General features: G+C 43.2%; 1 protein-coding gene across 16 annotated transcripts in view; it reads right to left on the bottom strand.

The window, feature by feature from the left end:
• Positions 1-24,866, bottom strand: part of LOC125720529 (adhesion G protein-coupled receptor L3-like) — a 165,128-nt gene that overhangs the window by 47,528 nt on the left and 92,734 nt on the right. For 12 of the 16 annotated variants that reach the window (XM_048996038.1, XM_048996043.1, XM_048996045.1 and 9 more), the window contains 5 exons: positions 24,012-24,812; positions 13,270-13,575; positions 11,930-12,033; positions 8,209-8,394; positions 5,385-5,423 (listed from right to left, as the gene is read on the bottom strand). In XM_048996038.1, coding sequence (XP_048851995.1) covers positions 5,385-5,423; positions 8,209-8,394; positions 11,930-12,033; positions 13,270-13,575; positions 24,012-24,812 — 1,436 coding nt within the window. The remainder of the gene's footprint in view (positions 1-5,384; positions 5,424-8,208; positions 8,395-11,929; positions 12,034-13,269; positions 13,576-24,011; positions 24,813-24,866) is intronic. The other 4 variants (XM_048996044.1, XM_048996047.1, XM_048996053.1 and 1 more) reach the window with 1 other exon arrangement.

Below are 24,866 nucleotides of genomic sequence, written 5' to 3'. Positions count from 1 at the left end.
CCACTCACAAAAATCAAACTAATTTGGACGCCAACGGAAAGGCATTTGTAGCTGTGACCCTCAAGGGTCTCTGCATAAATTCACAATCAAGTATTGGGCATTAAATGCAGATTTACACTGATGTATTTTGAAAGAGAATATTTCTGTGATTCTTAGATATAAGCTTGTATTCGACCGGCGCATACAATTTACAGAAATTGTGTGTGACTGCATGAATGTATGCGAGTGTGTGTGTCCGGGGTGTATCCCATATACCTCGGAACACTCCATGTATACAAGTATGTCAGAACCAGAATTCATTAAGACACGGTATTGGATGCAATTTGACAACAGCTAACTTGGAGACAAAGTCCCACAACCCGTAAACTGAAGGCAACCTTACAGATCCATACGATATACTTTTCAGGCAATTTACCACTGCATGTCGGAGGGTTACCTGTATTTTCAGGGATCAATACGGTCCACGCAAACTGACCTCCTATGGCACAGTGCAGCACGTAATGTGGACCACGTTAAAGAGAGGTACACAAATAGCTCGCATCACAGGACTTGCCTAGAAATTGATTTTGCCCAAGTAAATATCAGCTATATACCCCAGCGTCCACGTGGTACAAATTGAGATATTAAAGCCAGTGTTATAACACTTAGAAAAACATTAATAAATTGCTTCTACTAAAAATATAATTACTTACAGGCGCATTCATATAAGGAGCCTGGGGTGAAGAATTTTGTTCTTAATTAAACTCAGGGAAGTATCTAGGGGGGGGGGGGGCAGCTATATTTACATCAGCGTGATCTCTGCCCTAATGTAAATATCACAGGAATCGTGATTCCGAAGAAGCTCTGAGGCTTCAGGAGAAGCTGTGGCCTGCGCATCGCAGCTCTGCCTTCAAACAATACCTCTGTCATTTGTTTACTTTTGATTTACCATACATATCTCGCCACCGGTGGACAACAGGAAAGACATCTGCTCACAGCAGTAGGTGTTAAGGACAGCTCTGATCAGACCAGCCAGTAGGTGATTAATATGCATTCCGTTTTAGTTCCTAGATCTTTGGCTGAAGGTCAGTGAGGACGGCATAGGAGATGCGACCCCCCCCCCCCCTTTCCCAAAGCCAGGGGGTAGATCAAATTGCACCGGGTGACCTAATTCTAGCCGTTCCATGCATGTGTGTTTTTTTATTCTCCACTTATGCAGCAGTAACATTTTTTTTACACTATTCAGTAGGAATCAGTAACCATCTGTTTCACTATCTGGAAACAATGACTATCGTTGATGTTTTACCTGTTTTATTATACATTATAACATTATTATATCTAATAATTTATGGTGAGGTCTTTGATCCAGGCCTGATGCTTAACTTGGTTGACAAACTAGCAAGCCGAATGTAACAGAAATGTAGGTGGACCTCTCACGAATATTTCAAATAACTATAGCTGATGCAATACATATCATAGTAGCTGTACATATCTCCAAAGCATATATCGATGTATATTGCATAAGTTAAAAACTATATATATATATATATATATATATATATATATATATATATATATATATATATATAGTGGCAGATGGCAAAGGGAAAGCAACATTTCCCCTGGAATATCTCACACAATTAGATGAATACAGGCGCTATTCTGTCGCGTGGCCCACGGGAATACGTGAAAAGAGAACCGCGAAAAAGGGAAATGTTTCAATATGTACGATATTAGCAAGTATAATCATTTCTCAAGATTAATTGCAAGAGGAAGAATCAGAAATGATCTCAGAAATCGTTAGAATGCAAAGTTTCCAAAACATTTCATTTGCCCTGGTAAGTGTGTGCCTCTTAATGCCTTAAATTGGGTTAAATGCGTAGAGACTCGGTTAAACTCTAATCCCGACATGTAAACAGAACAGTCGGTGAGGCAGGAACTGGTCGACTTGAACCGCGAAATGTGCTTGACTTGCAAATGAGACGTGTGTGCCTCGCAGGGCATGGCATTGGGCGGAGGATCCACAGAGGCTGTTAGCGGTATGGTAAACAGAGGCCGCCACTAACTAAGGCTTACAAGAAGACACGTCTACGGGGAAAGATCTAGAAGAAAGGAAAACGCACACGCGATGATCCATTTAAACAAGCACAGGGGTGGAGTTGGTGTTCATAACAATCAATCCTGGGTAGATTCCGCATGGAAAAGACATCAATCGGACAATGTCTGTGACAACACAAAGATCCAGAGACATCATTTCTGCGCCTGCAAGTTTCCCACTAATAAACAATACATATGAAACATTAAAGCAGAACAACATATAGCTCAAAATGGTTAGCAAAACGGTCCTTCACACCAACTACAAACTGCAGCCAACTGTACAAATAGGTTTAAAACCAAGATGTGTACAGGTCCCTTTCAGGGGAAGAAAAAAGAAAAACAAAACAATATAGTAATAATAACAGCTTAGAAGATTAGAACAAAAAAACACTTCAAAAGTATCTAAAAATATACGCATGCTGTGTATTTTACTTCAATGGTTTTCTCACCCTAATCCCATGTAATGTCCTCACTTCATCTTATAAGAGTAAGGAAGCTGTGTAGCTATTCAAAGGACATAATTAGGAGGTTCAAAATGAATAATGTTGCTCGTTTTACTCATTTTGGTTACTTAACTTGACTCGGTGGTTCTGGGGCTCGCTGTGTAGCGTTGGCCTACAGGATTGTGCGTTTTATTGCTGTGCTGGGCCTGTCGATGAGGAGGCTCCTTTTGAAAGTGACAGTTATTATGAGTGACCTGAGCATCCAAAAGCTGTGGACAGATTTCTCCTAATTTGCCCTTAGTGGGTTTTGCCTTTTCAGGCTTTTGCTCCAGCCTTGCAACAACCCTTCACTGGATTAGAGATTACGGAGAACAGACAGATTGGAATTTGCTGTGATCAGTGATCAGTCCAAAGCAAAAGTAAATGCTTGTGGACCAGACAAATAACCTCCGATGTAGAATCCGGTGTCAGATCAACATGGTTGCAAAATGGTAAACAGCAGTTCACGTATTCTAGTGGTGGAAGAAATTCCCATACAAGCTCACTTATTTCTTGAAAACATCCGGTCGGCCTGGTACAACATAAACGGTAAACAGACACGTACAGAGAGTTTGTTCGTCTCAAAAGGACACGGGCAAACAAACAATCATGTTGACTCGCCTATGCAGAATTATCCTAGGTTATGAAGACCACGAAGGTGTCAGACCACCTAAGGTAATCTCGCAATCTGTCTATATCATGTTTAAAGTGTAATACTTGCCTCTAAGGTAGGGCTGCATGACATCACATTGCGATATAATGTTGCAATATTGGAAATATTTGCACTTAATATTGCAATGCTTATAAAACAAAACAGGAGGTGAAGTTTACCCTAAATAAACCATAGTCAAATATAACCCAGTATTATCCACAGAGTGTCAAATAAGTTGGGTGTTATCATGACACAAAGCAGTGGTGACAGATCGTGTGATGACGACGCTGAAACGATATATCGCGTTGTCCTACTCTAATAACTTCTGATGTTTCTTAAATTTGTAAATTATATTTAGATGAAAGATGGGAAAGTGTCCTGTTATCCTCCTGTTCTGGCCCAGATCCATTGTAGCCGGTTCTGGCCAACTCCATCATAAGCTGGGCTCGCCCTGTCATAAGCTAAGTCAACACCCCCTCGCCCATAGATATATCCTGCGGTCCACCCATTTCAAAGTTGGAGATGGTACTGGTCTCGGTCAGTAAAACATGGCCGTACTTCAGTTTGAACTTCTGACATCGAGGGACATTTTAACGGCTGGAATCCACAACTGGAAATCTCAAGCAGTCAGATCTTCATGAGTGCTTATGGCCTTTCCTAACTCACCTCGACTTGATACATCATAATACGTTATCGCTTCCCGTCACGGCCCGGACAGTACATCCAGATGCGATTCCACACTTAACCGTTAACTTGACCCAAAATCCTGTCCTATGTCGATAAGCTCCCTTTTGGCTAATGGATGCAGCTTTTGGCGAGCAGAGACACTGTCTGAAGCTCTCCCCTTGCTCTTCGTAGCGGGATCTGAGCGATATGAAAGCCTTTTTTTTTCGTCTGACTTGGGGGGCTGCGGAGGGCGGCTTGCGAAACCGCGATCAATCATTCTGCCCCAATTGCGCCGGGAGGTAGAGCGGCGACTGCAAACCGCATCCGCTGGCGGCCGGCTCTATTCGGCGCGATAACGATCATATTAATTGCGACGTCGAGCTGGCCGGCGGTAAACGTGGGCACACGCAGCTGACCGGCTCAAGCCGGTCTGTGGATGCAGAAAACAAGAGGGAGAGAACGGTTTTAGTTCTTCAAAGGGGAGGCTGCGAGAGACGGAGAGACCGCGTGGGTGAGCTCATATGGGGTCACCCAGGAGGGTGCCAAACAGGAAAGGAAATTGAGCGTCACCGAGTTTCACTGAGGCTTGGGGGAAATCTTTCATTAAGACTGCATTAGGCTACTACAAAAGGACCTCCCTGGAAGAGAGGCCCAGGAGGTGAATGAACCTTTAAAGAACACCCAACGACGACGAGAAGGAAGTAACCACGCACAAATTCATGGATAATGTTAAAAAAATAAATAACAAACAGCGTAAATGATGTCACTAACATTGTGGCACATAATCCATCAAAATGCTTCCTCTTGCCTCTAATATTCTCATATTACTGTCGGAGTAACATTGTACCAGCTTGTAGGATATTAACACATGCATCGTTAATTGGGTCATTGAATATTGTATTTAATAACAATACTGACAAAATATGAATTACTTGTTTAATGGGGAGATGCAACAGTATGATTTATTTATGATTTATTTGTCATATATAATCATTATTAAGGCTTATGTGTAATGTATTTTTTTTCATCTTCAATTGATAAATAAATATGACGAATGGCCATGTCTGAACTCATTGTAAGATAATATTCTTGGCAGCAGTATTCAGCACGACACGTGAAGCTAGCTGAAATGGGTTAGCATCAAGCTAAAACCATACCTTCGGCACATGGCCCTGTCTGGTAAACAGGACCATTACCACACTCATAATCATATCAGGTGCAAAACAATAATCACAAGGCATGCGTGGAATAATTAATCTACACATGGCGTCAATAAATAGTGATTATTTAGTGGTCTAGATCTAATGGAAAACATTCAAACATTGAACATTATAAATAAATAACGTATATATAAATATAAAATAGCAGAGCAATTACAGCTTTAAGGAACAATTCCAACAGATCCTTTTTTTTGACTGCGATGATAATGGCGACGACACACAAAGCATGCTTTTCACAACCACTGGGCTACACCAACATTCAGAAATCGAAAATATCAGTGGGAGTACCTGTACGAAAAATCGGCAGGAGCGTTCCCGTTTCTGCAGCTGAAACCGAAAACAATTCATTAGCACCGTGAGAGGCGACGCCGTGGGGGCGGACGGCGGACATCGGCGACCGTGCCCGCTCGCTAACGTGCTCCGTGTTTGCATGTGATCTGAGAACATAGCAGGTGCTTTTATTTGTTGTTTTGTTGATTGGATAGCTAGACACAGGCGCACAGAGACATGCAGACGTTTTGTTCCGATATGAATAGGTAAGTACCTGTGTTTATTCTGGAGACTCAAATGAAAAAATAAACAGCGAGTTGTCGTCCTCGTGAGGATCTCGACATTAATCCCCCATACTCCCGATTTGCCTTAATGTGTGCCATCCTGATACACAAGCATTCATCTCAAGCTGCATTCAACTGCTCAAGAAGCTGCACCATTAACGTTGCCGGGCCTTTGATCATGAAAGTGGTACGGATCTCGTCGCTGGCAGTCTCAATCTGGGCTTTGTCTGAAAGCGCAGTGTACAGTGCAAAGTATCAAAGGAATCTTTAATTCAGCTGCCTCTTAGCGGAGGGTATTGAAATAATCGAGCTCTAGAGTAATGCGGCTTACAGGGACTCGATGCCAAACAGGATATGAAGAATTAAATAATAAAAAAAATAAACAGGAAGCGCTCACGGTGAATCATTTTAATGCCGAAAAGAGTCGTGTGGCAGAATCCGGCAGGGGTTAACCAAATCCCGATAAGAGATAATCTCAAGGAATACCATGTGACTTTTCATGGAAGATTAACACTGTTCATAATGTGCTTACAGCACCTGGAACTTCCACAGTCTTTTATAAAAGCGTTTGTATATGCTGTGTATTACAGGACTTCAAGAATAATGTGTATCTCTAATAATTATTATTATTCTTACTATTATTATTACATTGGCACCGTGTGTAACAGTTATGTATGCATTATTTGTATGACACTTTGTGTCAGTCAGGAATCCTATAAGATATCCCATTAAGCCATCATAAATTATTCTGGCGTAAAATCAATGTTTATTTTTAGCCGCTAACTGAAGCTCACTGAGTGGCACTAAGGGCGCAGTGAGCTTATGGGTGAGAAGAGCAGGGATTCTCGTTCAGAGTCCAGTGCACAGCGACGTCAACGCCGGGTCCGGCTCGTTGACGCGTGTCTCAGATTCTCACGCCCCTGTGCTCTCGCTGGCAATTTAGTGTTTCCAGTCCTGGGCTAGTGCTGGGGGGAAATGGTCTTAAACACTGGAAAGGGTGGCATTAGGTAGGAATTCCATTCTTGAAAAGATGTTTCCCGGACGTGAGACTCTTCATCTGACCATCACAGCTCTCAGCGGTGAAAACCAAGATGAGATCCAGCATTTGCCACTTTGGTAACAGCGACGTCCCTCTAATGCCAGTGAGGCTGGAAATTAAAATCTATTAATCACTGCATTTGCTGGATACAGAGGGACAGGGGACTGACATCAGATTTCCACCATGCCGTGTAATCGCTGGTTCTGCAATATGCTCCCATCCGCTCTGAAGAATTGACATTAAATCTCAAAGGGAACATCTAGTTACGGGAATAAAATGAAGTTTGAAAAGCCATTTTAAAAACAGGTGTCTGCGTTCCAGTACAAGTAAAGCCATCCAAACGTATTAATGGCTGACATTTTGGATTCCACTGATGTTTGTTTCCCCTCAGCGGCGCTGTGAAACGAATGCATTAAGTTAACTTTACTGCCTGGGCGCCCTGCATGCGGCCAGCAGCGGACTCTGAGTAATTTGCTTCGCACTAAACACTGCACTACTGTATCTCGCATTTCGGAGCACTTGCCACTAGCGTGAGTAAATATAGCGAAAAGCCAGAATTGAAAATAAAAACGTAACTGACAGCCCTCTGCAAATCTGCGCGAGATGTTTCGCATCGCAGATGGCAGCGGAGTTAAGGTCAGGCTTGAAGGAGACGTTCTATGTCTTTTTCATTTTTGCAACGTATTTTTGGGAGCGGCTGTCACGAAGAACATCGAACCCTTTGTTGCCCGTAAACCTGACAAGCAGTGTTCTTTCATCTGTAGTGCGGGATTTAAACAAATACACTTGTTTCCCTGACGACAGGATAATCCTCACACACAATCTGAGCGCTACGGATTCTAACAATACCCACGACGTTTGAAGGACCCCTGGCTTCTTTGCGGTACTTCAAGCAATCGGTGTCACGCACAATTTATTTACAGATTAGCTTTTGAGGGTGACAGGTCAAGGACCGGCTTCTGGCCTGAAAATGATCGGTCTCGGTCCGAAACTTCTACGATAAACAAACACCTTATACGACTGATAGTAGGCAGGTCAGGGCCATTTTCTTAATGTGTACAAATGATTAAACTTTGGGGTATCGCATGACCCCCAGAGCATTAACATCCAGCCAAATAATCAGATAAACAGATGAGCTCATTACTAATCCTCCTGAAGCTAGATTTACAGATTACTTTGAGTCAGGAATCGCACATTTCTTTTTTTTTTTAATCCGCAGAGTAATTTTCAAAACATATTAAATAAGGGGAGATGATTGCCAAGGTCTCACCACCCACACGTATGCATACACATACACACACATTATGTATGTGTTTGAAGACCTCAATTTCCTTCATGTTTAAAGGAATTATTAAGTAATAAATGCCCTTTAGATCTGTGCGCATATGCTACGCCATTTTTAGTGTGGAATAAATAAATAAATAAGGTAAGAAACTTGGAACAGGAAGCAGATGTTACCTAGACTGGACGGGCAAGGCTAGGCAGCAGGCAGCTGTCTCCAAGTGCAAGTGGCCCCTACCTTGTTCAAGCTGCGAGCCGCACTGTCCTTTCCCCCGGGGGTGAGGTTACGGAGCTGGACGTCCAGCAGGTCCACCAGCTGGCCCATGGCCTTGACCACATATAAGATGTCCCCTGGGTGGATGTGGCTCTTGGTCTGTTCCGAGAGCTCCCGGGCGATGATGGCCGCAGTCTCACCTATCCTCATCTTTCCAGTGACAGGAGACGCAAAGGCATGTTAAACCCCGTGAGAAGCGTCCACCTTCAGATCGAAACGTCCCAGACACAGCGGCCATTTTTTTTCTGGGACTGTCAGAATGTTAGACAGCAACAGACTGGATACATGAAGAGAAAGCAGGAATTATGCTGGACTAATTTTAGAGTCAAATGGGTCTGAACTTCCCTGTCATGGAAAATAGGTCTATAAAATAGGTCCCGAGCCGAAACAAGTTTTCTGCATTCTTTATCCTTCTATAATTTGCGCAAATGGTGGTGTAGAGGTTAGCACTGTTTGCTAACCTCTGGGACCTGGGTTTAAGTCTCTGCCATGGCTCCAGGTGTGCAGAGTTTGCATGTTCTCCCCATGTCGCCATAGGGTTTCCTACAGGTAATCTGTTATAGTCCAAAAACATGCTGAGGTTAATTGCAGTTACCAGATTGCCCATAGTGTCCTATGATGGGTCTGTACCCCATCCTGGGTTATTCCCTGCCTTGTGTCCATAGTGCCCTGTGATGGGTCTGTACCCCATCCTGGGTTATTCCCTGCCTTGTGTCCATAGTGCCCTGTGATGGGTCTGTACCCCATCCTGGGTTATTCCCTGCCTTGTGTCCATAGTGCCCTGTGATGGGTCTGTACCCCATCCTGGGTTATTCCCTGCCTTGTGCCCATAGTGCCCTGTGATGGGTCTGTACCCCATCCTGGGTTATTCCCTGCCTTGTGTCCATAGTGCCCTGTGATGGGTCTGTACCCCATCCTGGGTTATTCCCTGCCTTGTGTCCATAGTGCCCTGTGATGGGTCTGTACCCCATCCTGGGTTATTCCCTGCCTTGTGTCCATAGTGCCCTGTGATGGGTCTGTACCCCATCCTGGGTTATTCCCCGCCTTGTGTCCATAGTGCCCTGTGATGGGTCTGTACCCCATCCTGGGTTATTCCCTGCCTTGTGTCCATAGAGCCCTTGTGATGGGTCTGTACCCCATCCTGGGTTATTCCCTGCCTTGTGCCCATAGGCTCCAGATGCCCCATGACCCTGAATGGAACAAGCAGGTACTGGAAATGGGTGGATGCCATTTGCCCAGACTTACTGTAGCAGATTCCTGGAATTATCTAAATTTTATGCAAAACAAACAAAGGGATATAATGCATTCTTGACTTGAAATTCATTATAAACTGTAACACATCTATTATTTTCTTTTTTTAATTAGTCCATTGTCCTTGATTCCCTTTTTCATAGATTATTGTTATTTGTTGTTTTAAACTGCATTTATCTGCCAAACAGAATTTCCAATAACTCGGAAAATGCGAAAAAGTCTCATAAAGGTAGTGAAAAATGCCAAATGAACAACATGAGTTAGCATATACTTATAAAGACTGCTTGTCCGAATTCACAGTTATCTATGAATTGAAACTACGTATTTTTACCACATTTTCTCAGTGAAAACTCGCACATCACAAAATAGTTTGCAGCTCCTCAATCAGTGTAAACCAAACCCAGACATAAGCTCTTCTTTCTGGGAATTTTCATGTGTTTTCTTGACCCAGTAACAACCGTGGGATTATCGTATCGTTATCATTGTTAATGCAATTTGCAAATGGGTGGGTGATCGGCGCTGCTTTGAGACTCAAACACTCGGGTCAGTCACTCTTGTAGTTTTTATTCTCCTTACAAAGCTCTAAAAATACTTTTTGTTTCTACCTGTATATATTTAAAAAGCAGACCATTCAAGGTTTTTGTGGGTGTTTTTAAAATATTTTTTATTTAGGGGCTGCCAACTCCAAAGGGTTAAATTTGTTACATTGGAATCCTTTTGTGTCATAATGCCATGTGATGTAATGTTGTGAAAACTGCTGAATGGAGTGATTCCCAAATACCTTTGACACTTGGTGAAAGCATAATTACTGAGTAAGCACTTGTACTGATTAGTGAGAGGCCAGGGTTAAGCTGCCCCTTCATTGCAATAGCAAGATAAGCACCAGCTTAATTCAACTTACTTAAGTTTGGGTTTGTTACCATTTTCCCGTTAAGGACTGTAATTGGGTCCTATGAAAATGAGTCTGCTGACCTCATAAACACCACTGACAGTCATTTTAATTAGAAAGCACATTTAATTTGACTAATGTGCCTGTCAATTTCATTCACTGCATTTTCAGACCATTAAAGATCCTTAATGGTTCATTCATTAAAAAATAAATAAATTCATAAATAATACTGATTAACAATAAATCATGGAATGAAATGACCAACTACTACTATTACTACAACTACTGTACTACTACTACAGCAATTACTACTACAAAAAGTACTACTATTACTACAACTACTGTACTACTGTGACTACTACCGCAACTACTACTACAAAAAGTATTACTATTACTACAACTACTGTACTACTGTGACTACTATTGCAACTACTACTACTACTACAGCAATTACTACTACTACTACTACTAATAATAATAATAATAATAATAAATCATCATCATCATCATCATCATCATCATCATCATCATCACCATCATCACCTCCTTCCCTACTGTGACCAGGATATGCAAATGGACATATCAAAAATATTAATTTATCTTTCCTAAAACAGTCTCAGTTTTGAAAATTGCGAATACAAGAGAACTAAAACTGCTTGCTGGTTACTTCAGTTTAGTTTGTTAATTAGAAGAAGACGGTGCTTTTCTTTCTGAAAGGGTAAACTTCACTGCATCATATGCCTCATAATGTAATCCTATTACAATAAGAGTCTGTAACGCATTATGTGTGATTCCTAAACAAAAGAAGTTCTAGAGCGTCGCTTGAATAATGAACATTTCACGAGTCTATGAGTAAAATATTACTAAATGATTCAATGTTTTTCCCAAAGACGGGATCAAACCATTAAGAAAGCGAATGACGGATTTGTTCTTTGTCGTTGGCAGAGGCCCTTGTTCCATGATTTTTTTTTATTTTCAAACTTTTTATTTTGAAAAAGAGCTGACATTGGGTTGAGCAGGCGCACCCTTTCATCCATGTTCTGTAACCGCTTATCCTACTCAGGGTGGCAGGGGATCCCCTATCCTGGAGGCTATGGGATGGGCAACCCAGGATGGGGCGCCAACCCATCACAGGGGATACACTCACACACCATTCACTCACACATACACACCTAGGGGCAATTTAGTAACTCCAATTAGCCTCAGCATGTTTCTGGACTGAGGGGGACTAAAACTGGAGTGCATGGAGGGTATCCCACGACGACATGAGGAGATCATGCAAACTTCACACTCATGGAACTCTGGCAGAGACTCAAACCCTGATCCCAGAGACGTGAGACAACAGTGCTCAGCACTGCGCCACTGCACCTCCCCCTGGTTTGGGCAGTTAACAATGCAAATTAATAAGATGACGTATACCATCCCTACCAGTACCACCATCGTCATTATCATTATAAAGGGACAGCGGAGGGAAAACCAGAACTTTTCGGAACAATAGCAGTTCTCCAGCTGACCGGTTGGTCGTCTTGGTCGTGCGGCTCTCACCTTCTGGGTTATGTGGCTGACCCAAGGTGAGGTGCAGTTGCTCAGGTCAGGCCCTTGAGGGTCCCAGTACCCATCGTGCGGCAGGCATGTGTACGTAGCAACCCCTGGAAGACAGACAGACAAAGGACCATGTTGCTAAGCATTCGCTCTAGATGGTGAGTCTGGCCATGCAGAAACGGAGGGTGCAATTTTACACGTGCGACTACGAAGACAAGGATCACGCTCCAGTTATTTGGAGCCCAAGGGGAAGTCCCGACCAAATCCCTAATGTGAATCTAAATCACATCTCTCACTTTCTTCGCATTTTTAACTGCCGGCTTTATTTGCGTGTGCTCGCATTTATATTTATATCGCATTTATATCGGGTTTCCATTGTCTTAGATGTGCAGTCATTATGCAACAAAGCGCATTATGATAACTAAACGCAATTAGATACAGCAGATTAATATACTGTACAATTCAATCTGTAGCTAATATGCATGAAACTAAGTTTCGGGGTTTAGAAGGTGAGTTTGTTTTCAAAGGTCAATGGATTGCCTCGAGGAAAGGCTTCTTAGCCTAATAACATTCATTTGCTTGATGCAGTCTCTATGAACTTCATGTGACCCACTTAGTTTCATCTCGAGTCAGCCAGACTCTCCGACTTCCATCTCACATAATGTCTGAGGCCGGCTTGCAAATTTTCTTGCATGAATTTACATGTAAATATGCGACCGCAATAAATGCAGTATATGTCCTCAGTGACAGTGGCTATGATTTGTATCAAGGCACAAAACGTAATTACAGTACATTATGTCTATTTTTCTGCTATGATATGTTATATCCCAAAAATTGTGTACATGTGCATGTAATTACACAGGTGCACTTAATTTACTTGTATGTGTGACATTTCCGGTTTGGTGCTGATAGCGGCTCAAACCTTCTAGGCCTCACTAAAGCACAGCACAGGTGCTGGTTTGAGTCACACAGCCAAATACCACATTATTAATCTAATTTGGTCGCTTGTCCTCGATGAAAACAAATTATTGAGTCTCAATTACAAGATTACTGTTCCAGTCATATTACACTGGGTGTTCTATGCCTGCCAAAAACTAATAGAAACTGAGGATATACAAGTGATGTAAAACTGAAATAGATTAGGTCATATTCAGTGGTAATTAAACTTCAATGTCTGGTGACTTTTTAGGAACATTCAGCAACAAATAAATACTTTCCACAAAACAAATGTATTAAAATTCTATGAACGCCACTGTGTAAAATTAGCTTCATGGTCTGACAAACATTATTGCTACCCCTGATCCCTGATGATGTCAGCCACTTATGATGTCATAAAGTATCACCTATTGTTCCGGCAGGGCATGGCTGCTTAGCAACCTGCCCCTGGTGCGTTTTAGGCCAGGAAACGTCAGCCTCCTCCACCGGGCTGCAGTAGTCCACGGCTATGTTGGGCAGCTGCGAGACGAACGGCGGCCGCGTGGTGCGCTCCGGTCTGTTGCCCTCTGCTGGCGACACAGTGGTAGTGCTCCTGCCGCGTGGGCCGGCGGTGGACGTGGTGAACGTCCTGGTGATGGTGACGAGAGGAGTCGACCGCGTGGTTGTTCTTGTCGTGGTCGTGTCCATGTACACCAGCACTGATGAGGACGACTCTGAGGGGAAAAGCAGAGAGTCAGTGTTATTCTACAAAGTAGAGCAGCAGCAGAATGTCATGCTGAATGGAAAAATATCCCAGAGAACGACTCTACTACTTCACTGCCTTAAATATATGTGATATATTTAATGTGATAAAAACCTGATATTTGGACATTGTGGGACTATTTTTTCGGAAATTCAGTTTTATAAAAATGTGTGACTGCAATCACAACATTAAAAATGCCAAAATTCTCATATTTTGTTTGGTTACTTATGGTTAAGGTTAGGGCTGGGTAGCGGTTAATGTTGTCATGATTATGGTCACGCCCATAGAAATGAATGTGAATTCCATTGCTTTTATCTCATTGGTTGTCCTCATTGTCAGCTTATGTGAAATCTGATCTTATTTTTGTTCCACATTGCATCTTGGCTCGCCTGAACCCAAAGCCTCATTTTTAAATAAAGCTGTGGCGCTCTCTCCCTCCCAGCTGCGTGCCTCCCACGATGCCGTTTCTTATCGGCAATTTTTGTGCAGAGCAAACACTTGACGGTCGTCGTCTTCGTGAGACCCCAGCGACCGCGGCACTCGCCGCTGCTGGCCGCAGGGCACGGCGGCTCTGCCCGGATGTTTATCCGCGCAGCCCCCCCCCCCAGTGTTATCCCCCCCACAGACACACACACATATCCCACGCCCTGCAACATATCATCATCAATCATCTCAACCGGAGCATCAGTCGCCCTGCGTTCATGATTGGAAATAAGGGTCCCAATCAGTTTTTCTTTGCCCCAAGGACATCGCATGACACCATGATGCGACATTTGGCCAAACCATCGGACCTGAGAGCAGATGTCAGCCGCCGATTGTAACCGGCATACGGGAGGTGGAGGCTGGGGGCAGGAGAAGTGCACGGACCGACAAAAAATACATACACACACAGATCTAGGAGGGAAAATAAATAAATCCCAGGAGAAAAAGGGGAAAGTAAATTTAAACGCGGGGTCCATATCTCGGCCGTAACGTGGTATTGCTGCTGCAGATACGGTCTGCTTGGGGTTTACGGAAAAAGTCATAAAACCCAATATTTCTGTGGAGTAGAAAGTCGAGGTGTTCCACTTACGCCATAATACACTTAAACTGTGACGTCCCCCTTATCCCGAAAACGCGTGGATGCACGCATAGCAGCTGAAGACCAATTGGAAACAGCCATATATCCTGTTCCGAAACACGCAAACAAGAAAGAGTTATTAAGACAATATTTACATGTCCTGTTTAATCCTAAAAAAAAAAAATCATATGGAACGCCGAATTTCCGCATGGAATGTTCCACCGGAAGTCAACAGAGCGATTTTTAAACGATGGTCAGCAAGATGAGGTTTCATGGTATCCCTTTACAAATGGGCAGCAAATTAATACATTAATCCCTGCCAAAGAAAGGGGTACATTCCTGACCTCCATGTAATGCCAACAGGAAATTGGAGGTTACTGAAGGTGATCTTGAGAAACTATCCTAAGGTCAAGATAACATATACGTCATAGTACAGCAAATGCTAAATGTATATCTGTGGGAAAGACTGGCTGCTATTTAACACATAAGCATATGCTAAATATAATAGCGCACGGATATTAATACTGGCAATTTATTTAAGCTGTCATATTTCTGATTCAAGTCTCAATGGAAAGCATTTTTACTGTGTTAGAGTTGACAGAGTTTGACAGTGTTGACAAATTTACACTTTCTCCAGGAAGGAAATTAAAGAAAACTCATCCATGGTTTCACATGTCTTAGAGCATGACTTCGGAGGCCACGATTAAGGGCAGCTAATGTTCAACAGGCCAGGCAAGTATAATACTTTGTAATACATAATTAAATAAGCCCAGTGTCAGGAAGTCAGGGGAAAGTTAATATCTTATAGCTGCTTTATAAAACAAGGCCCTGCAGGGATCGTTTTTTTAGATCCACCATTCATAAAATGTTCAAAGGCAAATTCTCACGAAGAAATACATCCTGAAAAAATTAGTCAAGACTTTGCCATGGTCTTACCTACACTAGACCACAAAATCACTGGGAATTTTTAAGTGTGTGAACTCCACACTGTAACGACTGAACTGAACTGTTTGAGGGAGAAGGTAGCTAAGGGCAACACTGCAGTGCATTTTACATTTCAGAGATCATTACTGATGGAATGGGTCTACGCAAGCACTCAACATAAACACATACGTAAAGTGTATAACAGCATAAGTAATAAAAACTCTTTCCAACCATAATGGCTAATGGCACCGGGAACTCAGCCACAAGCAAGCATTCTTCTACAATCCAATCGAGATGACCAAGGCAGAAATTTAACATGCAACCCTGTGATGGAACAGAGACTAGGAAAATGACAGACATTGCACATAATTACCTGCTGGGATGATTCATTTGGAGATTCTGCATCCATTGTGGTAGATTATAAACTAAACACGCTAAAGCCTGCCAGACCATAATCCAACTCCTACTCAATTTACAGATTCAGACCTATCTCTTTGATCTTAAATTTAAAATTGGTCATTGCGACGATACCGGACAGTCATTCTGGAAAGCATTTTGTTGCCATTGGGTATCACTACTGAATTAAACTGTACAGAGAACATGAAATATGTCCTGATATGTACAAATGTATAGTGAAAACACACTACAGACAGACAGACAGACAGACAGACAGACAGACAGACAGACAGATAGACAGATAGATAGATAGATAGATAGATAGATAGATAGATAGATAGATAGATAGATAGATAGATAGATAGATAGATAGATAGATAGATAGGGTCCCTCTCAATGTGCCACGCTGAATCAGTATCTGGAATTACACGGGCAACAAAAAACTCATCCGAAGGCCTCCAGTGCCACATTTTCCAAATGTCACCTAAGGAGCGGATCAGTCTAAACCAGTGGTTGGTCCTCGGGCCCCACTGCCCTGCTTGTTTTCCTGCTATCCCTGCCCCACACACAAGTCCCAGCTGTCTTTCAGCTTCTGATTGACTGAACACACCTGATCCAGGTGATCAGCAGTGTGTAGGGCAGGGATAGCTGGGAAACAAGCAGGGCAGTGGGGCCCGAGGACCGAGTTTGACAACCACTGGTCTAAACTGTCAGCAGTTTTCAAATTCCTCCCTTTAAATCCGCTGCTCAAACCAAAGCCGTATAGCTGCGCAAACCATGCTTTATATCATTTAGGCTTCTCGTTACAGTCAGGCACTTCAGGGCTGAAGCAAGTGCCACATTTTGGGTTAAAAGCGTTACGACTGTTTATAAACGGCTTTTATCACATCAAACATCAATGAGCACTTGTGCCGAAAATGTTCCCTGAATAGCTACTATTCAGAATCTAACTTTTCAGAAGGAAAATAAAATATGTATCGCATTGTGCATGAGGAGCAGTTACCGCCACAGCCATTACTGGTTGATTTTTTTTGCGTGTCAGGAACTCAATCCCAGCTCGATTCAGATAAAATCGCTGGCAGGTGAACATTCTTATACTGTTAGCAAGGGCATCAGTTATAATCTCGGAGCAAAGTCATGGTCTTGGTTCGAGAAAATCCACCTGCTTCTTACTCAGCGATGTGCAATTGTGAATGAAAACAAAAGGTCTCTTCCCCTGGACCTCAGGCAGCCTGCTTATGGTGCTTCTCAGGTGTAGCTTTGATGAAGCGCTTGTTACTGGTAATGCTTCTCATGTATGATTGAGATTCTGCAGTAGATGTACTCCTGGAAGAACCCCCATGGTTTAATGGAGCATTCAGCGGCGGCACGCCCCCAATCTGCCGGAGCACGCAGACATAAATCATAAATCCATTCTGCGCCGAACCCATCTGATATAATGAACTTCTAATGAAAAGTTTATGCATTGTTTGGCAATTAATTGCAATTTCTTTTTTTTTTTTTGTGCTAGCGCCAAGTTGTGTGGAAATGGGGGGGGGGGGGGGCACAGATAAACAAAATTAAATTTTATAAAGAGTAGGTTTGTTGGAAACAGAAATCTGTATTTGTAGGGCTGTTCCACCCATCACCTAGGAAGTGGGTGGAGATAGACGGGCATGGAGTGTTTGTGGCGGGGGGAGGGGGGGGGGGGCTGATCTTAAACAGTGATGCCCGGTGGGGCGACGTGGTGCCATAATACCCAGCGGGTGGCGAGAACTCCGGTGGTGATAAGGGCAAGTTAGCGCCTTGGAAGTGCGTGACGACAGGATTTTCTGCCGGTGAAGTTTTCTAGCGCTTCCGCCTCTGAGTTTGCGGGGACTATTTACATTCCAGCCATGCATGGCCACATAAAACTCAGAAAAAGAATACTTGTTATCAAGACAAATTTCTCAGCTAACCTATCTTGAGCTACCAGGGGGAGTTGTGATTACAACTGGAGGACACATTATGGCCATTCTGCGATAATTGCACATGAGGAATTGTTGAGCGACCAACAATCCGATTTCACAGGCCCGTGCTGTGGATATTAACCAGGCGCCTCAAATGATTCAGCGGGGGTCTTTTGACCTGCATCGTCTCTTCCTGCATACACTCCCTTACCATCCTGTCAACATTTGGTCTTTTAAATGTACGCAGCGTCACCTGAATATCTACACGGCGGTCGGAAATGACACTGGAGAGCTCTCCGCAGTGGGACTGAATCTGCGTTTTTAACGTCAGTGCAGTGATTAAATATGGGAGGAAATTGGACATGATGTACCAAACCAAGAGCACACTTGTAACATGACTGTGATGTTCCGAATCGCTGCACGGAGGTGAAATGCACAATGGTCCTTCAGACAGTGAAAACCGTGTGCTCACTGAAAATGCTGGATGACGTCACTGCAGCAGGCCTGAGGGCTGCTCACACATCCCATAATGCCATAGCAAGGAAGGGCCGTCGTACAAAACAGGGAGTCGCGTTATGACATCATGTCTGAAACAGTGTTTCCCGGCAAAAAAAAAAAGAAAGATCAAGTAAACTCCCAACAATACAACACAAGAGCGAAAGGTTTCAAAAAGGCTTCAGGGAAAATCTTAAAACAAACATAGGAGCCTGTATATTGTGCACAAATATGATCTACAAATACTGTCAACAATTATACATGAAGCCAAAACATACATGGCAAAAAAAAAAAAACGGAAACAATCTGAAGGTCTGATTTGCCTTATTCCACAATTTAATCTACCCGTTCCAGTGTGGGGATGAATTGTTCAATAAAGTTATATTTACGCTGACAATAAGTAAAAAATTTCCTTTTTCCTTTTCACACTTTGACTACCTTGTTTTTTTTTATCAGAATTCAGGCCTGGTTAATGGTTAACAATTTCAGTTCTTTCTGGTCTTAATGTGGACTATTACCTCAAAATTACTCAGCTGCATCTGTGCTCAGTGTTGAAAATCACTTGCGCGGTCGCGACTCTACAAAAGCCGCACATGGCCGCGTTCATCCTCCGAGGGTAACGTCTCATTCCTGATTGTTGTTTTGCTTTTGTCCCCATGCAAAATGTCAGGTTGGGCACCGGCAGTGTGGAGGACAGCAAATAAAGTCATAATGGCAGCTTCTGTCCTGACAAAGTTCAGCGTTCAGTCTTCACTCGCATTTTAGGTTTCACTTTTTAGTAATCGTTTATGAAAAATAGGCAGTGCTCAGCTTAAGAACATCCGATTTGGGGACTGCATGGACGTGGTGTTTTCACCTGTTATGAAGTTAAAATATGTAAATATACAACTTTGTTTTTAATGTATCAGTTTTCTTGAAATGATGCGGAAAAATGCTTGTTATTATTATTATTCATAATATTAGCAGTAGTGGAAGGAATAGTGGTAGTAGCTTTGTATGCATTTGGCACATTTTACTGCTAGCCTTAGCCAAGGGTTCTTACATAGAGTAGTTACTTTAATTCTGCCACTACACGATCCCTCCATGTACCGCAAGGCAAAAGAGTATTCAGCTAATCAGCGGGAACTCGCCAGCGTACTGTCACTGCTCGAACCATTAACTGACAATCTTTCAGTTAATCTCCTCAATCTCCCCCTCATTCCTTCACCGTTTGTCACCATCCCTCCACTGCAATCACTAACTTACAGGGCATCAAGAAAATAGAGGTTACATGCTTGACTTCTCAAGGAAATGAAGTTTGATGATTGGAGATCAAAGGTCTCTACGGTGAATTGCAGAAGCACAGGCGGCCGAGCAAAAACAAGCACAGGCCTTTAATTCTTTTTCCTTTCTGACAAAATTTTTTACGAGTTTCCACTTTTCTCTCGACGAGTCATTTAAGCCGTTTCAGGAGTTTGGTAGCTTGATTGGTCATTTAATTGGTTTAACAGAACGTGGCTCAGTTTTTTATTCAGTCAGGTGTCCTTTGCTTGTCGATTCACTCATGAAATCTAAGAATAGCACAGTTCCATTAACCACAAAATAAAATACTCTTCGCAAAACTAACTCAGACAAACGAGGGAAGCTGTGCTAGCTGATGTTAAAGGTGTATTTTCAGATTTGGGTAAAGACTTTCACTGAGATTCAGGTAAAAAAAAAACACTGAAATGAGAAGGGGTTGGAATTTAAAAATGCTGCATTTAATCTAAAGTACAACGTTTTACTCCAGACTTACCCAATTGCATGAGTAATTAGATCACCCTAAATTAATTAGCCTGGCTCAAATAATAGACATACCCAATAATAATTATTTTCAGAGCATATTTCTGTAGTCTCTCTCTCATATATTTTAATGTTTTAAGTGTTCCAAGCACAAAAATCCAGCTATTAAGAAATTAAATAGAAAAAATGAACAGGATTGCTTGTGCCACCAAATGCTGAACGATAATGCCAAGCAGATGTGAGGTTCACGGCAATAATGAGTGAATTAATCTTCACTTGCCTGTAAAATAAATGTGAATAACAGTAAACCTTTATTTTCTAATTTCATAAATAGGACGACCGCATTATTGCTGTGGTGATATGGTTACCAATAGATACAGCTTCAGCCTTCGACCTCTGGTACCACGCGGCTCCGCTTCAGCTTATCTGAGATATTCTACTCTTCAGATGAGGCCAAAACAGTTTTCACTTTTTCCACTGAGGCTGTAAAATGAGAACAGATTTTTCCATAAAGCGCGACATCCCAAGGACGACAGCCGCTCTCCATTATCACAAAACATATCGTGAGGCAGGCAAAGGATCGAGCAGGTATTCTTAATGTCTCCAGTCCTACTGAGGGACTCCGTCGCTCTCACTTCCACTGAAAACAAACTATGGGGAAGCCGACCTGCAGTAAGAGCCTTTCGGGTAGCATTTCTGAGACACGCTACAGCCGATGTGTCACTTGGCAGGTTAGAACGTGAATGACTGGATAAAGCCATGGTGGGCAGAGTGATGTCACCGCTGGTCTCTTGAGGAAGACCCTCAGCTACTAGAGGGACTGGCTACAGGGTCTCTTTGGATAACAGCATCTGATAAAATAAATGAAATATATAATACTGAAGTATACAAAGCTATACTGTTACAGAGTAAGCGTGCGTGCGTGTGTGTGTGTGTGTGTGTGTATACTAGTGGCCAAAATTGTGGAAACACCTAGCGTTTTTTTATGCTTTAAAAATTACTGCGCAAAATTTGGCGGTAATGTCTATAAACAACCAAAAATGTTTTCAAATAAACACTGGACAGTTAAACAAATAACTGGAGTAACTGCATGGAATAAAGTTCTGTAATCTCTAAAAAACGTGGAAACGTTTCCACAATTTTGGCCACTAGTGTATATATAGTACAGTGATTGCTGTAAATAGGTTTATAAATTGCTACTGTATCATGGGCTCTCTGACGCCGGTCCTGGAGAGCTACTGTCCGGTAGGTTTTCTATCCTCCCTGGCTTCTGATGAGACACACCTGTTCTCAGGTAAATACGAGGAACAGCTGTGGCTTAAGTGAAGCCAGGTAGGACAGAAAATGCACCGGTCAGTAGTCGGAGACCCTCGCATTAGAATAACCGGACTGCCAAGCAGATTTAATACGGCTTTGTGTGTACGCTCCTCTGTAGGCACTGCAGTGTAATAGCAGCTCTGCCTCACACTGAGAGGGCAGACCCATCTGTTAAGGCCACACCCATCTGTTAAGGCCACACCCATCTAAGGCCACACCCATCTGTTAAGGCCACGCCTATCTGTTAAGGCCACACCCATCTAAGGCCACACCCATCTGTTAAGGTCATGCCTATCTGTTAAGGCCACACCCATCTAAGGCCACACCTATCTGTTAAGGCCACACCCATCTAAGGCCACACCCATCTCAGGCCACACCCATCTGTTAAGGCCACACCCATCTGTTAAGGCCACACCCATCTGTTAAGGCCACACCCATCTGTTCAGACCACGGCGGCCTGTCGCTCCATTGCCCTTTCAGCATCCCCCTCTGTAGAGGCAGTTTAAGTGCCGGGGTGCCTCGGAGGCCACAGGTGGGATCACCTCACTTCTGGCACAGCTATCAAGAAACGCTAAACTAGCAAGACACGTGAAATCATGTCTGAGCCATTCAGAGAAGGAGACGCGAAGGACATGCAGCAGGACCGTCTCCGGGCTGCTCTTTGTACTTTCTTTTCCCCAGTTCTCCTTCATCGTTATTTTTTCACATCAGAAGAGCTTCTATCTTATGCTGAGGACGCCCGACCACATTCATATTCTGCAGGCGTGCCGGAGCGAGCCGAGAGAAACACCCATGAGCTGAATCGGGCCGATGCGGGGATCTAGGGAATCTTCCATTGATTAATCCATCATGCATTTTCATTGATCGATTTTATTTTTTTTTATCTATCCTTCCCGTGTCAGCGGTCCATCTTTAACAGCACTCTGGAGGTCAGTCCATTGAATATCAATGGATCTCTGCCTGAAAATCCCCCGGGTTTAAAGAAAAAAGGTCCATTAAGGTAGATGATCGGTAAAAACAAAGTTTCCATAATACCTTTCAGATAATTGCTTGTAGTTCAACTCCTGAATACATGTAAAGGCACGCTTTAATACACCGTCATTTGATAAAGCCTGGACTCACCCAGACTCATTCTTAAAAGGCACCAAAAAGCAATTACACTCAACAAATAGCTCCCTCCTCGCGGGAATCCTCGCATTCATCCTGGGGAAGGCAGATTAAATTCCTATCACACCTGCATGAATCATGAGATCCCTTTGCACCGATATATATCTTAACCTCGGTTAATTATCACGATCGATACCCAAGATTCAGCAGGCGGACAAAATAATACTGAGCCAAGCGCATGTGTCTGCGTCCGCGGACAATGGATCGCCACATCGCGCGGTTGTTTCCCCTCTAAAGCTATCGTTTGACATAAAAACAGCCGTTTGTCTCTTGTAAGTGAGAGGAAATAAATTACAGAGTAAATTTGCCAGTAAAACAGGACGAAGCATATCGATGGCAACACGGCGGCATTTATCTCAGTTGTGCGTCTCCACCTTAGATACCCACAATTCATTTCACCAAATTTGTTGCACTGCATGTAATTCATTTAGTAAGAGGCAGAACCCTCAGATCAGGACATTTACCAATCAAAACATTCGATAACATCTACAGCTGCAGACCCTGCCCACTACACTGTACTTTCTCCTAATTCATCGTCACGTTGGACTCATAGGTGAGCACTCCATACTTATATGTATATGCATCACCTAGGCATTTATATAACTTTCGCAAACGTGCATATCTAAAATAACATATTAAACCATCATCGAGCTCCTAAAGTGAATTGAGGAACCATAGCATTCTGGTCTGGGATAACAACAAAAATGCGGACCGTCTGGCAGGGAGCTAAGAGGGAGCAAAAATATGGACCGACTGTGAGTCCCCGAGGACCAGGTTGGGAAACATTGGTCTAAATGAGGAATTTGCACATTTCATTTCCTCTTCCAAGGGTGACCTGCTGATGTATGCTACACAGTAACTCAAATTCGAAACATTTCTTTTCTGGATGGCAGGTTTGATAGTGTACCATTTGAAATGTGCCCGGTTTCACATATCCTCTTTTATGCAATTTATCCCGCCGCCTCGCTTGCTCTGAATAACAGATTGTTTGTCATTCAGGCAGAATTGGAGATGACTATAACTTCTGAAAACACTGAGCTTGTCAAATTCTTCTTTTTTTGTATAACTGGTTCCTTTATTTTGTATCAAAACTCCTCGCTAACAGAAATGCCATTGTTTATCCGAGAAGCTGATACAAAGCCTAAGACTGGATATATATGGATGTACTTTATCAATAGACGGTTATCCAAGATCTAATGTGACTATTAGCTACAGCTGGTTGGTCGATTTGTCCTCACGGGCGTATTGTGTGAATTTTAACCCTTATTTCCGTTCCTGAGATAGGGAGGCCTACACTTGTGTGTGTGCTGTACTTGACGTCAAGAAACCTTGTTTACATAAAACAACAAAATAACTCACCGAGTCGGTTATCCAGTATCCCAAAATCCAGCGAGTATTTCACGACGTGGTAGTTGTTCCACACATACAGCAAATTGTCTCTTGGATTGTAATCCACAGCTGCGATATACTGGTACGAGTTTGGGAAGGGTATGTCGAGGTAACCCTCTTTGCTGTGCTCCGTGCTGTAGATGTAATCAATCTTATTCCCCGTGGCTTCGTTGTCGTCGTCCTCGTAGACCGTCTTCACCACGTAGAGGTTTCCGCATATCATGAAGGCGTTGGAGGCAGAGCGCTTGTCATACGACGTCTCCCAGGTCCCTTCGATGCGTAAGGTGTACGGATTTAACTGGCTAATGACGATCTTGCCGTTATTCTGCTCCGTGGCATAGATGACCCACAGCCCATTCTCGTCCACCGCGAGGTCGATATCTGATTTACCCCCCCAGCGGTAGGGAGAGGTGTCGTGGTAGTTGGCGCTGGCGATGATGGCCTCGCCGCTCTTGATGCGTGTGCGCAGGTCGTACTTGACGATGTTGCGCGTGCGCTCCTTGTTGAAGAACAGCGCCCCATCGTACACCACGAACCCCGTACCGTCCACGCGGTGGGGCAGCTTGTACGTGGTGGTGGGCCGGCCCGCGATGAAGTCCTCCTTGGACGAGTACTCCGTCAGCGTGTCCGTCCTGTAGGGGGTCCACGGCATGTAGTAGATCTTGTCTGATGCTTGCAGTGGGTCTTTGCACCAAGCTCCCGACTGATGGTCAGACTCGAACAGGTGCTCGCTCTGGTAGACTCCCCTCAACAGGCCCGGGCACAGGAAAACTGAAGAGTCAGGATTAACGAGAGGCAACAGGGAAACAAGAAAATAAAACGCAA

This window comes from Brienomyrus brachyistius, chromosome 25 (genome assembly GCF_023856365.1).
Source record: "Brienomyrus brachyistius isolate T26 chromosome 25, BBRACH_0.4, whole genome shotgun sequence".
Taxonomy (NCBI): Eukaryota; Metazoa; Chordata; class Actinopteri; order Osteoglossiformes; family Mormyridae; genus Brienomyrus; species Brienomyrus brachyistius.
The sequence above is the reverse complement of the archived record's forward strand: the minus strand, read 5'-3'. Positions and strand labels throughout refer to the sequence as shown.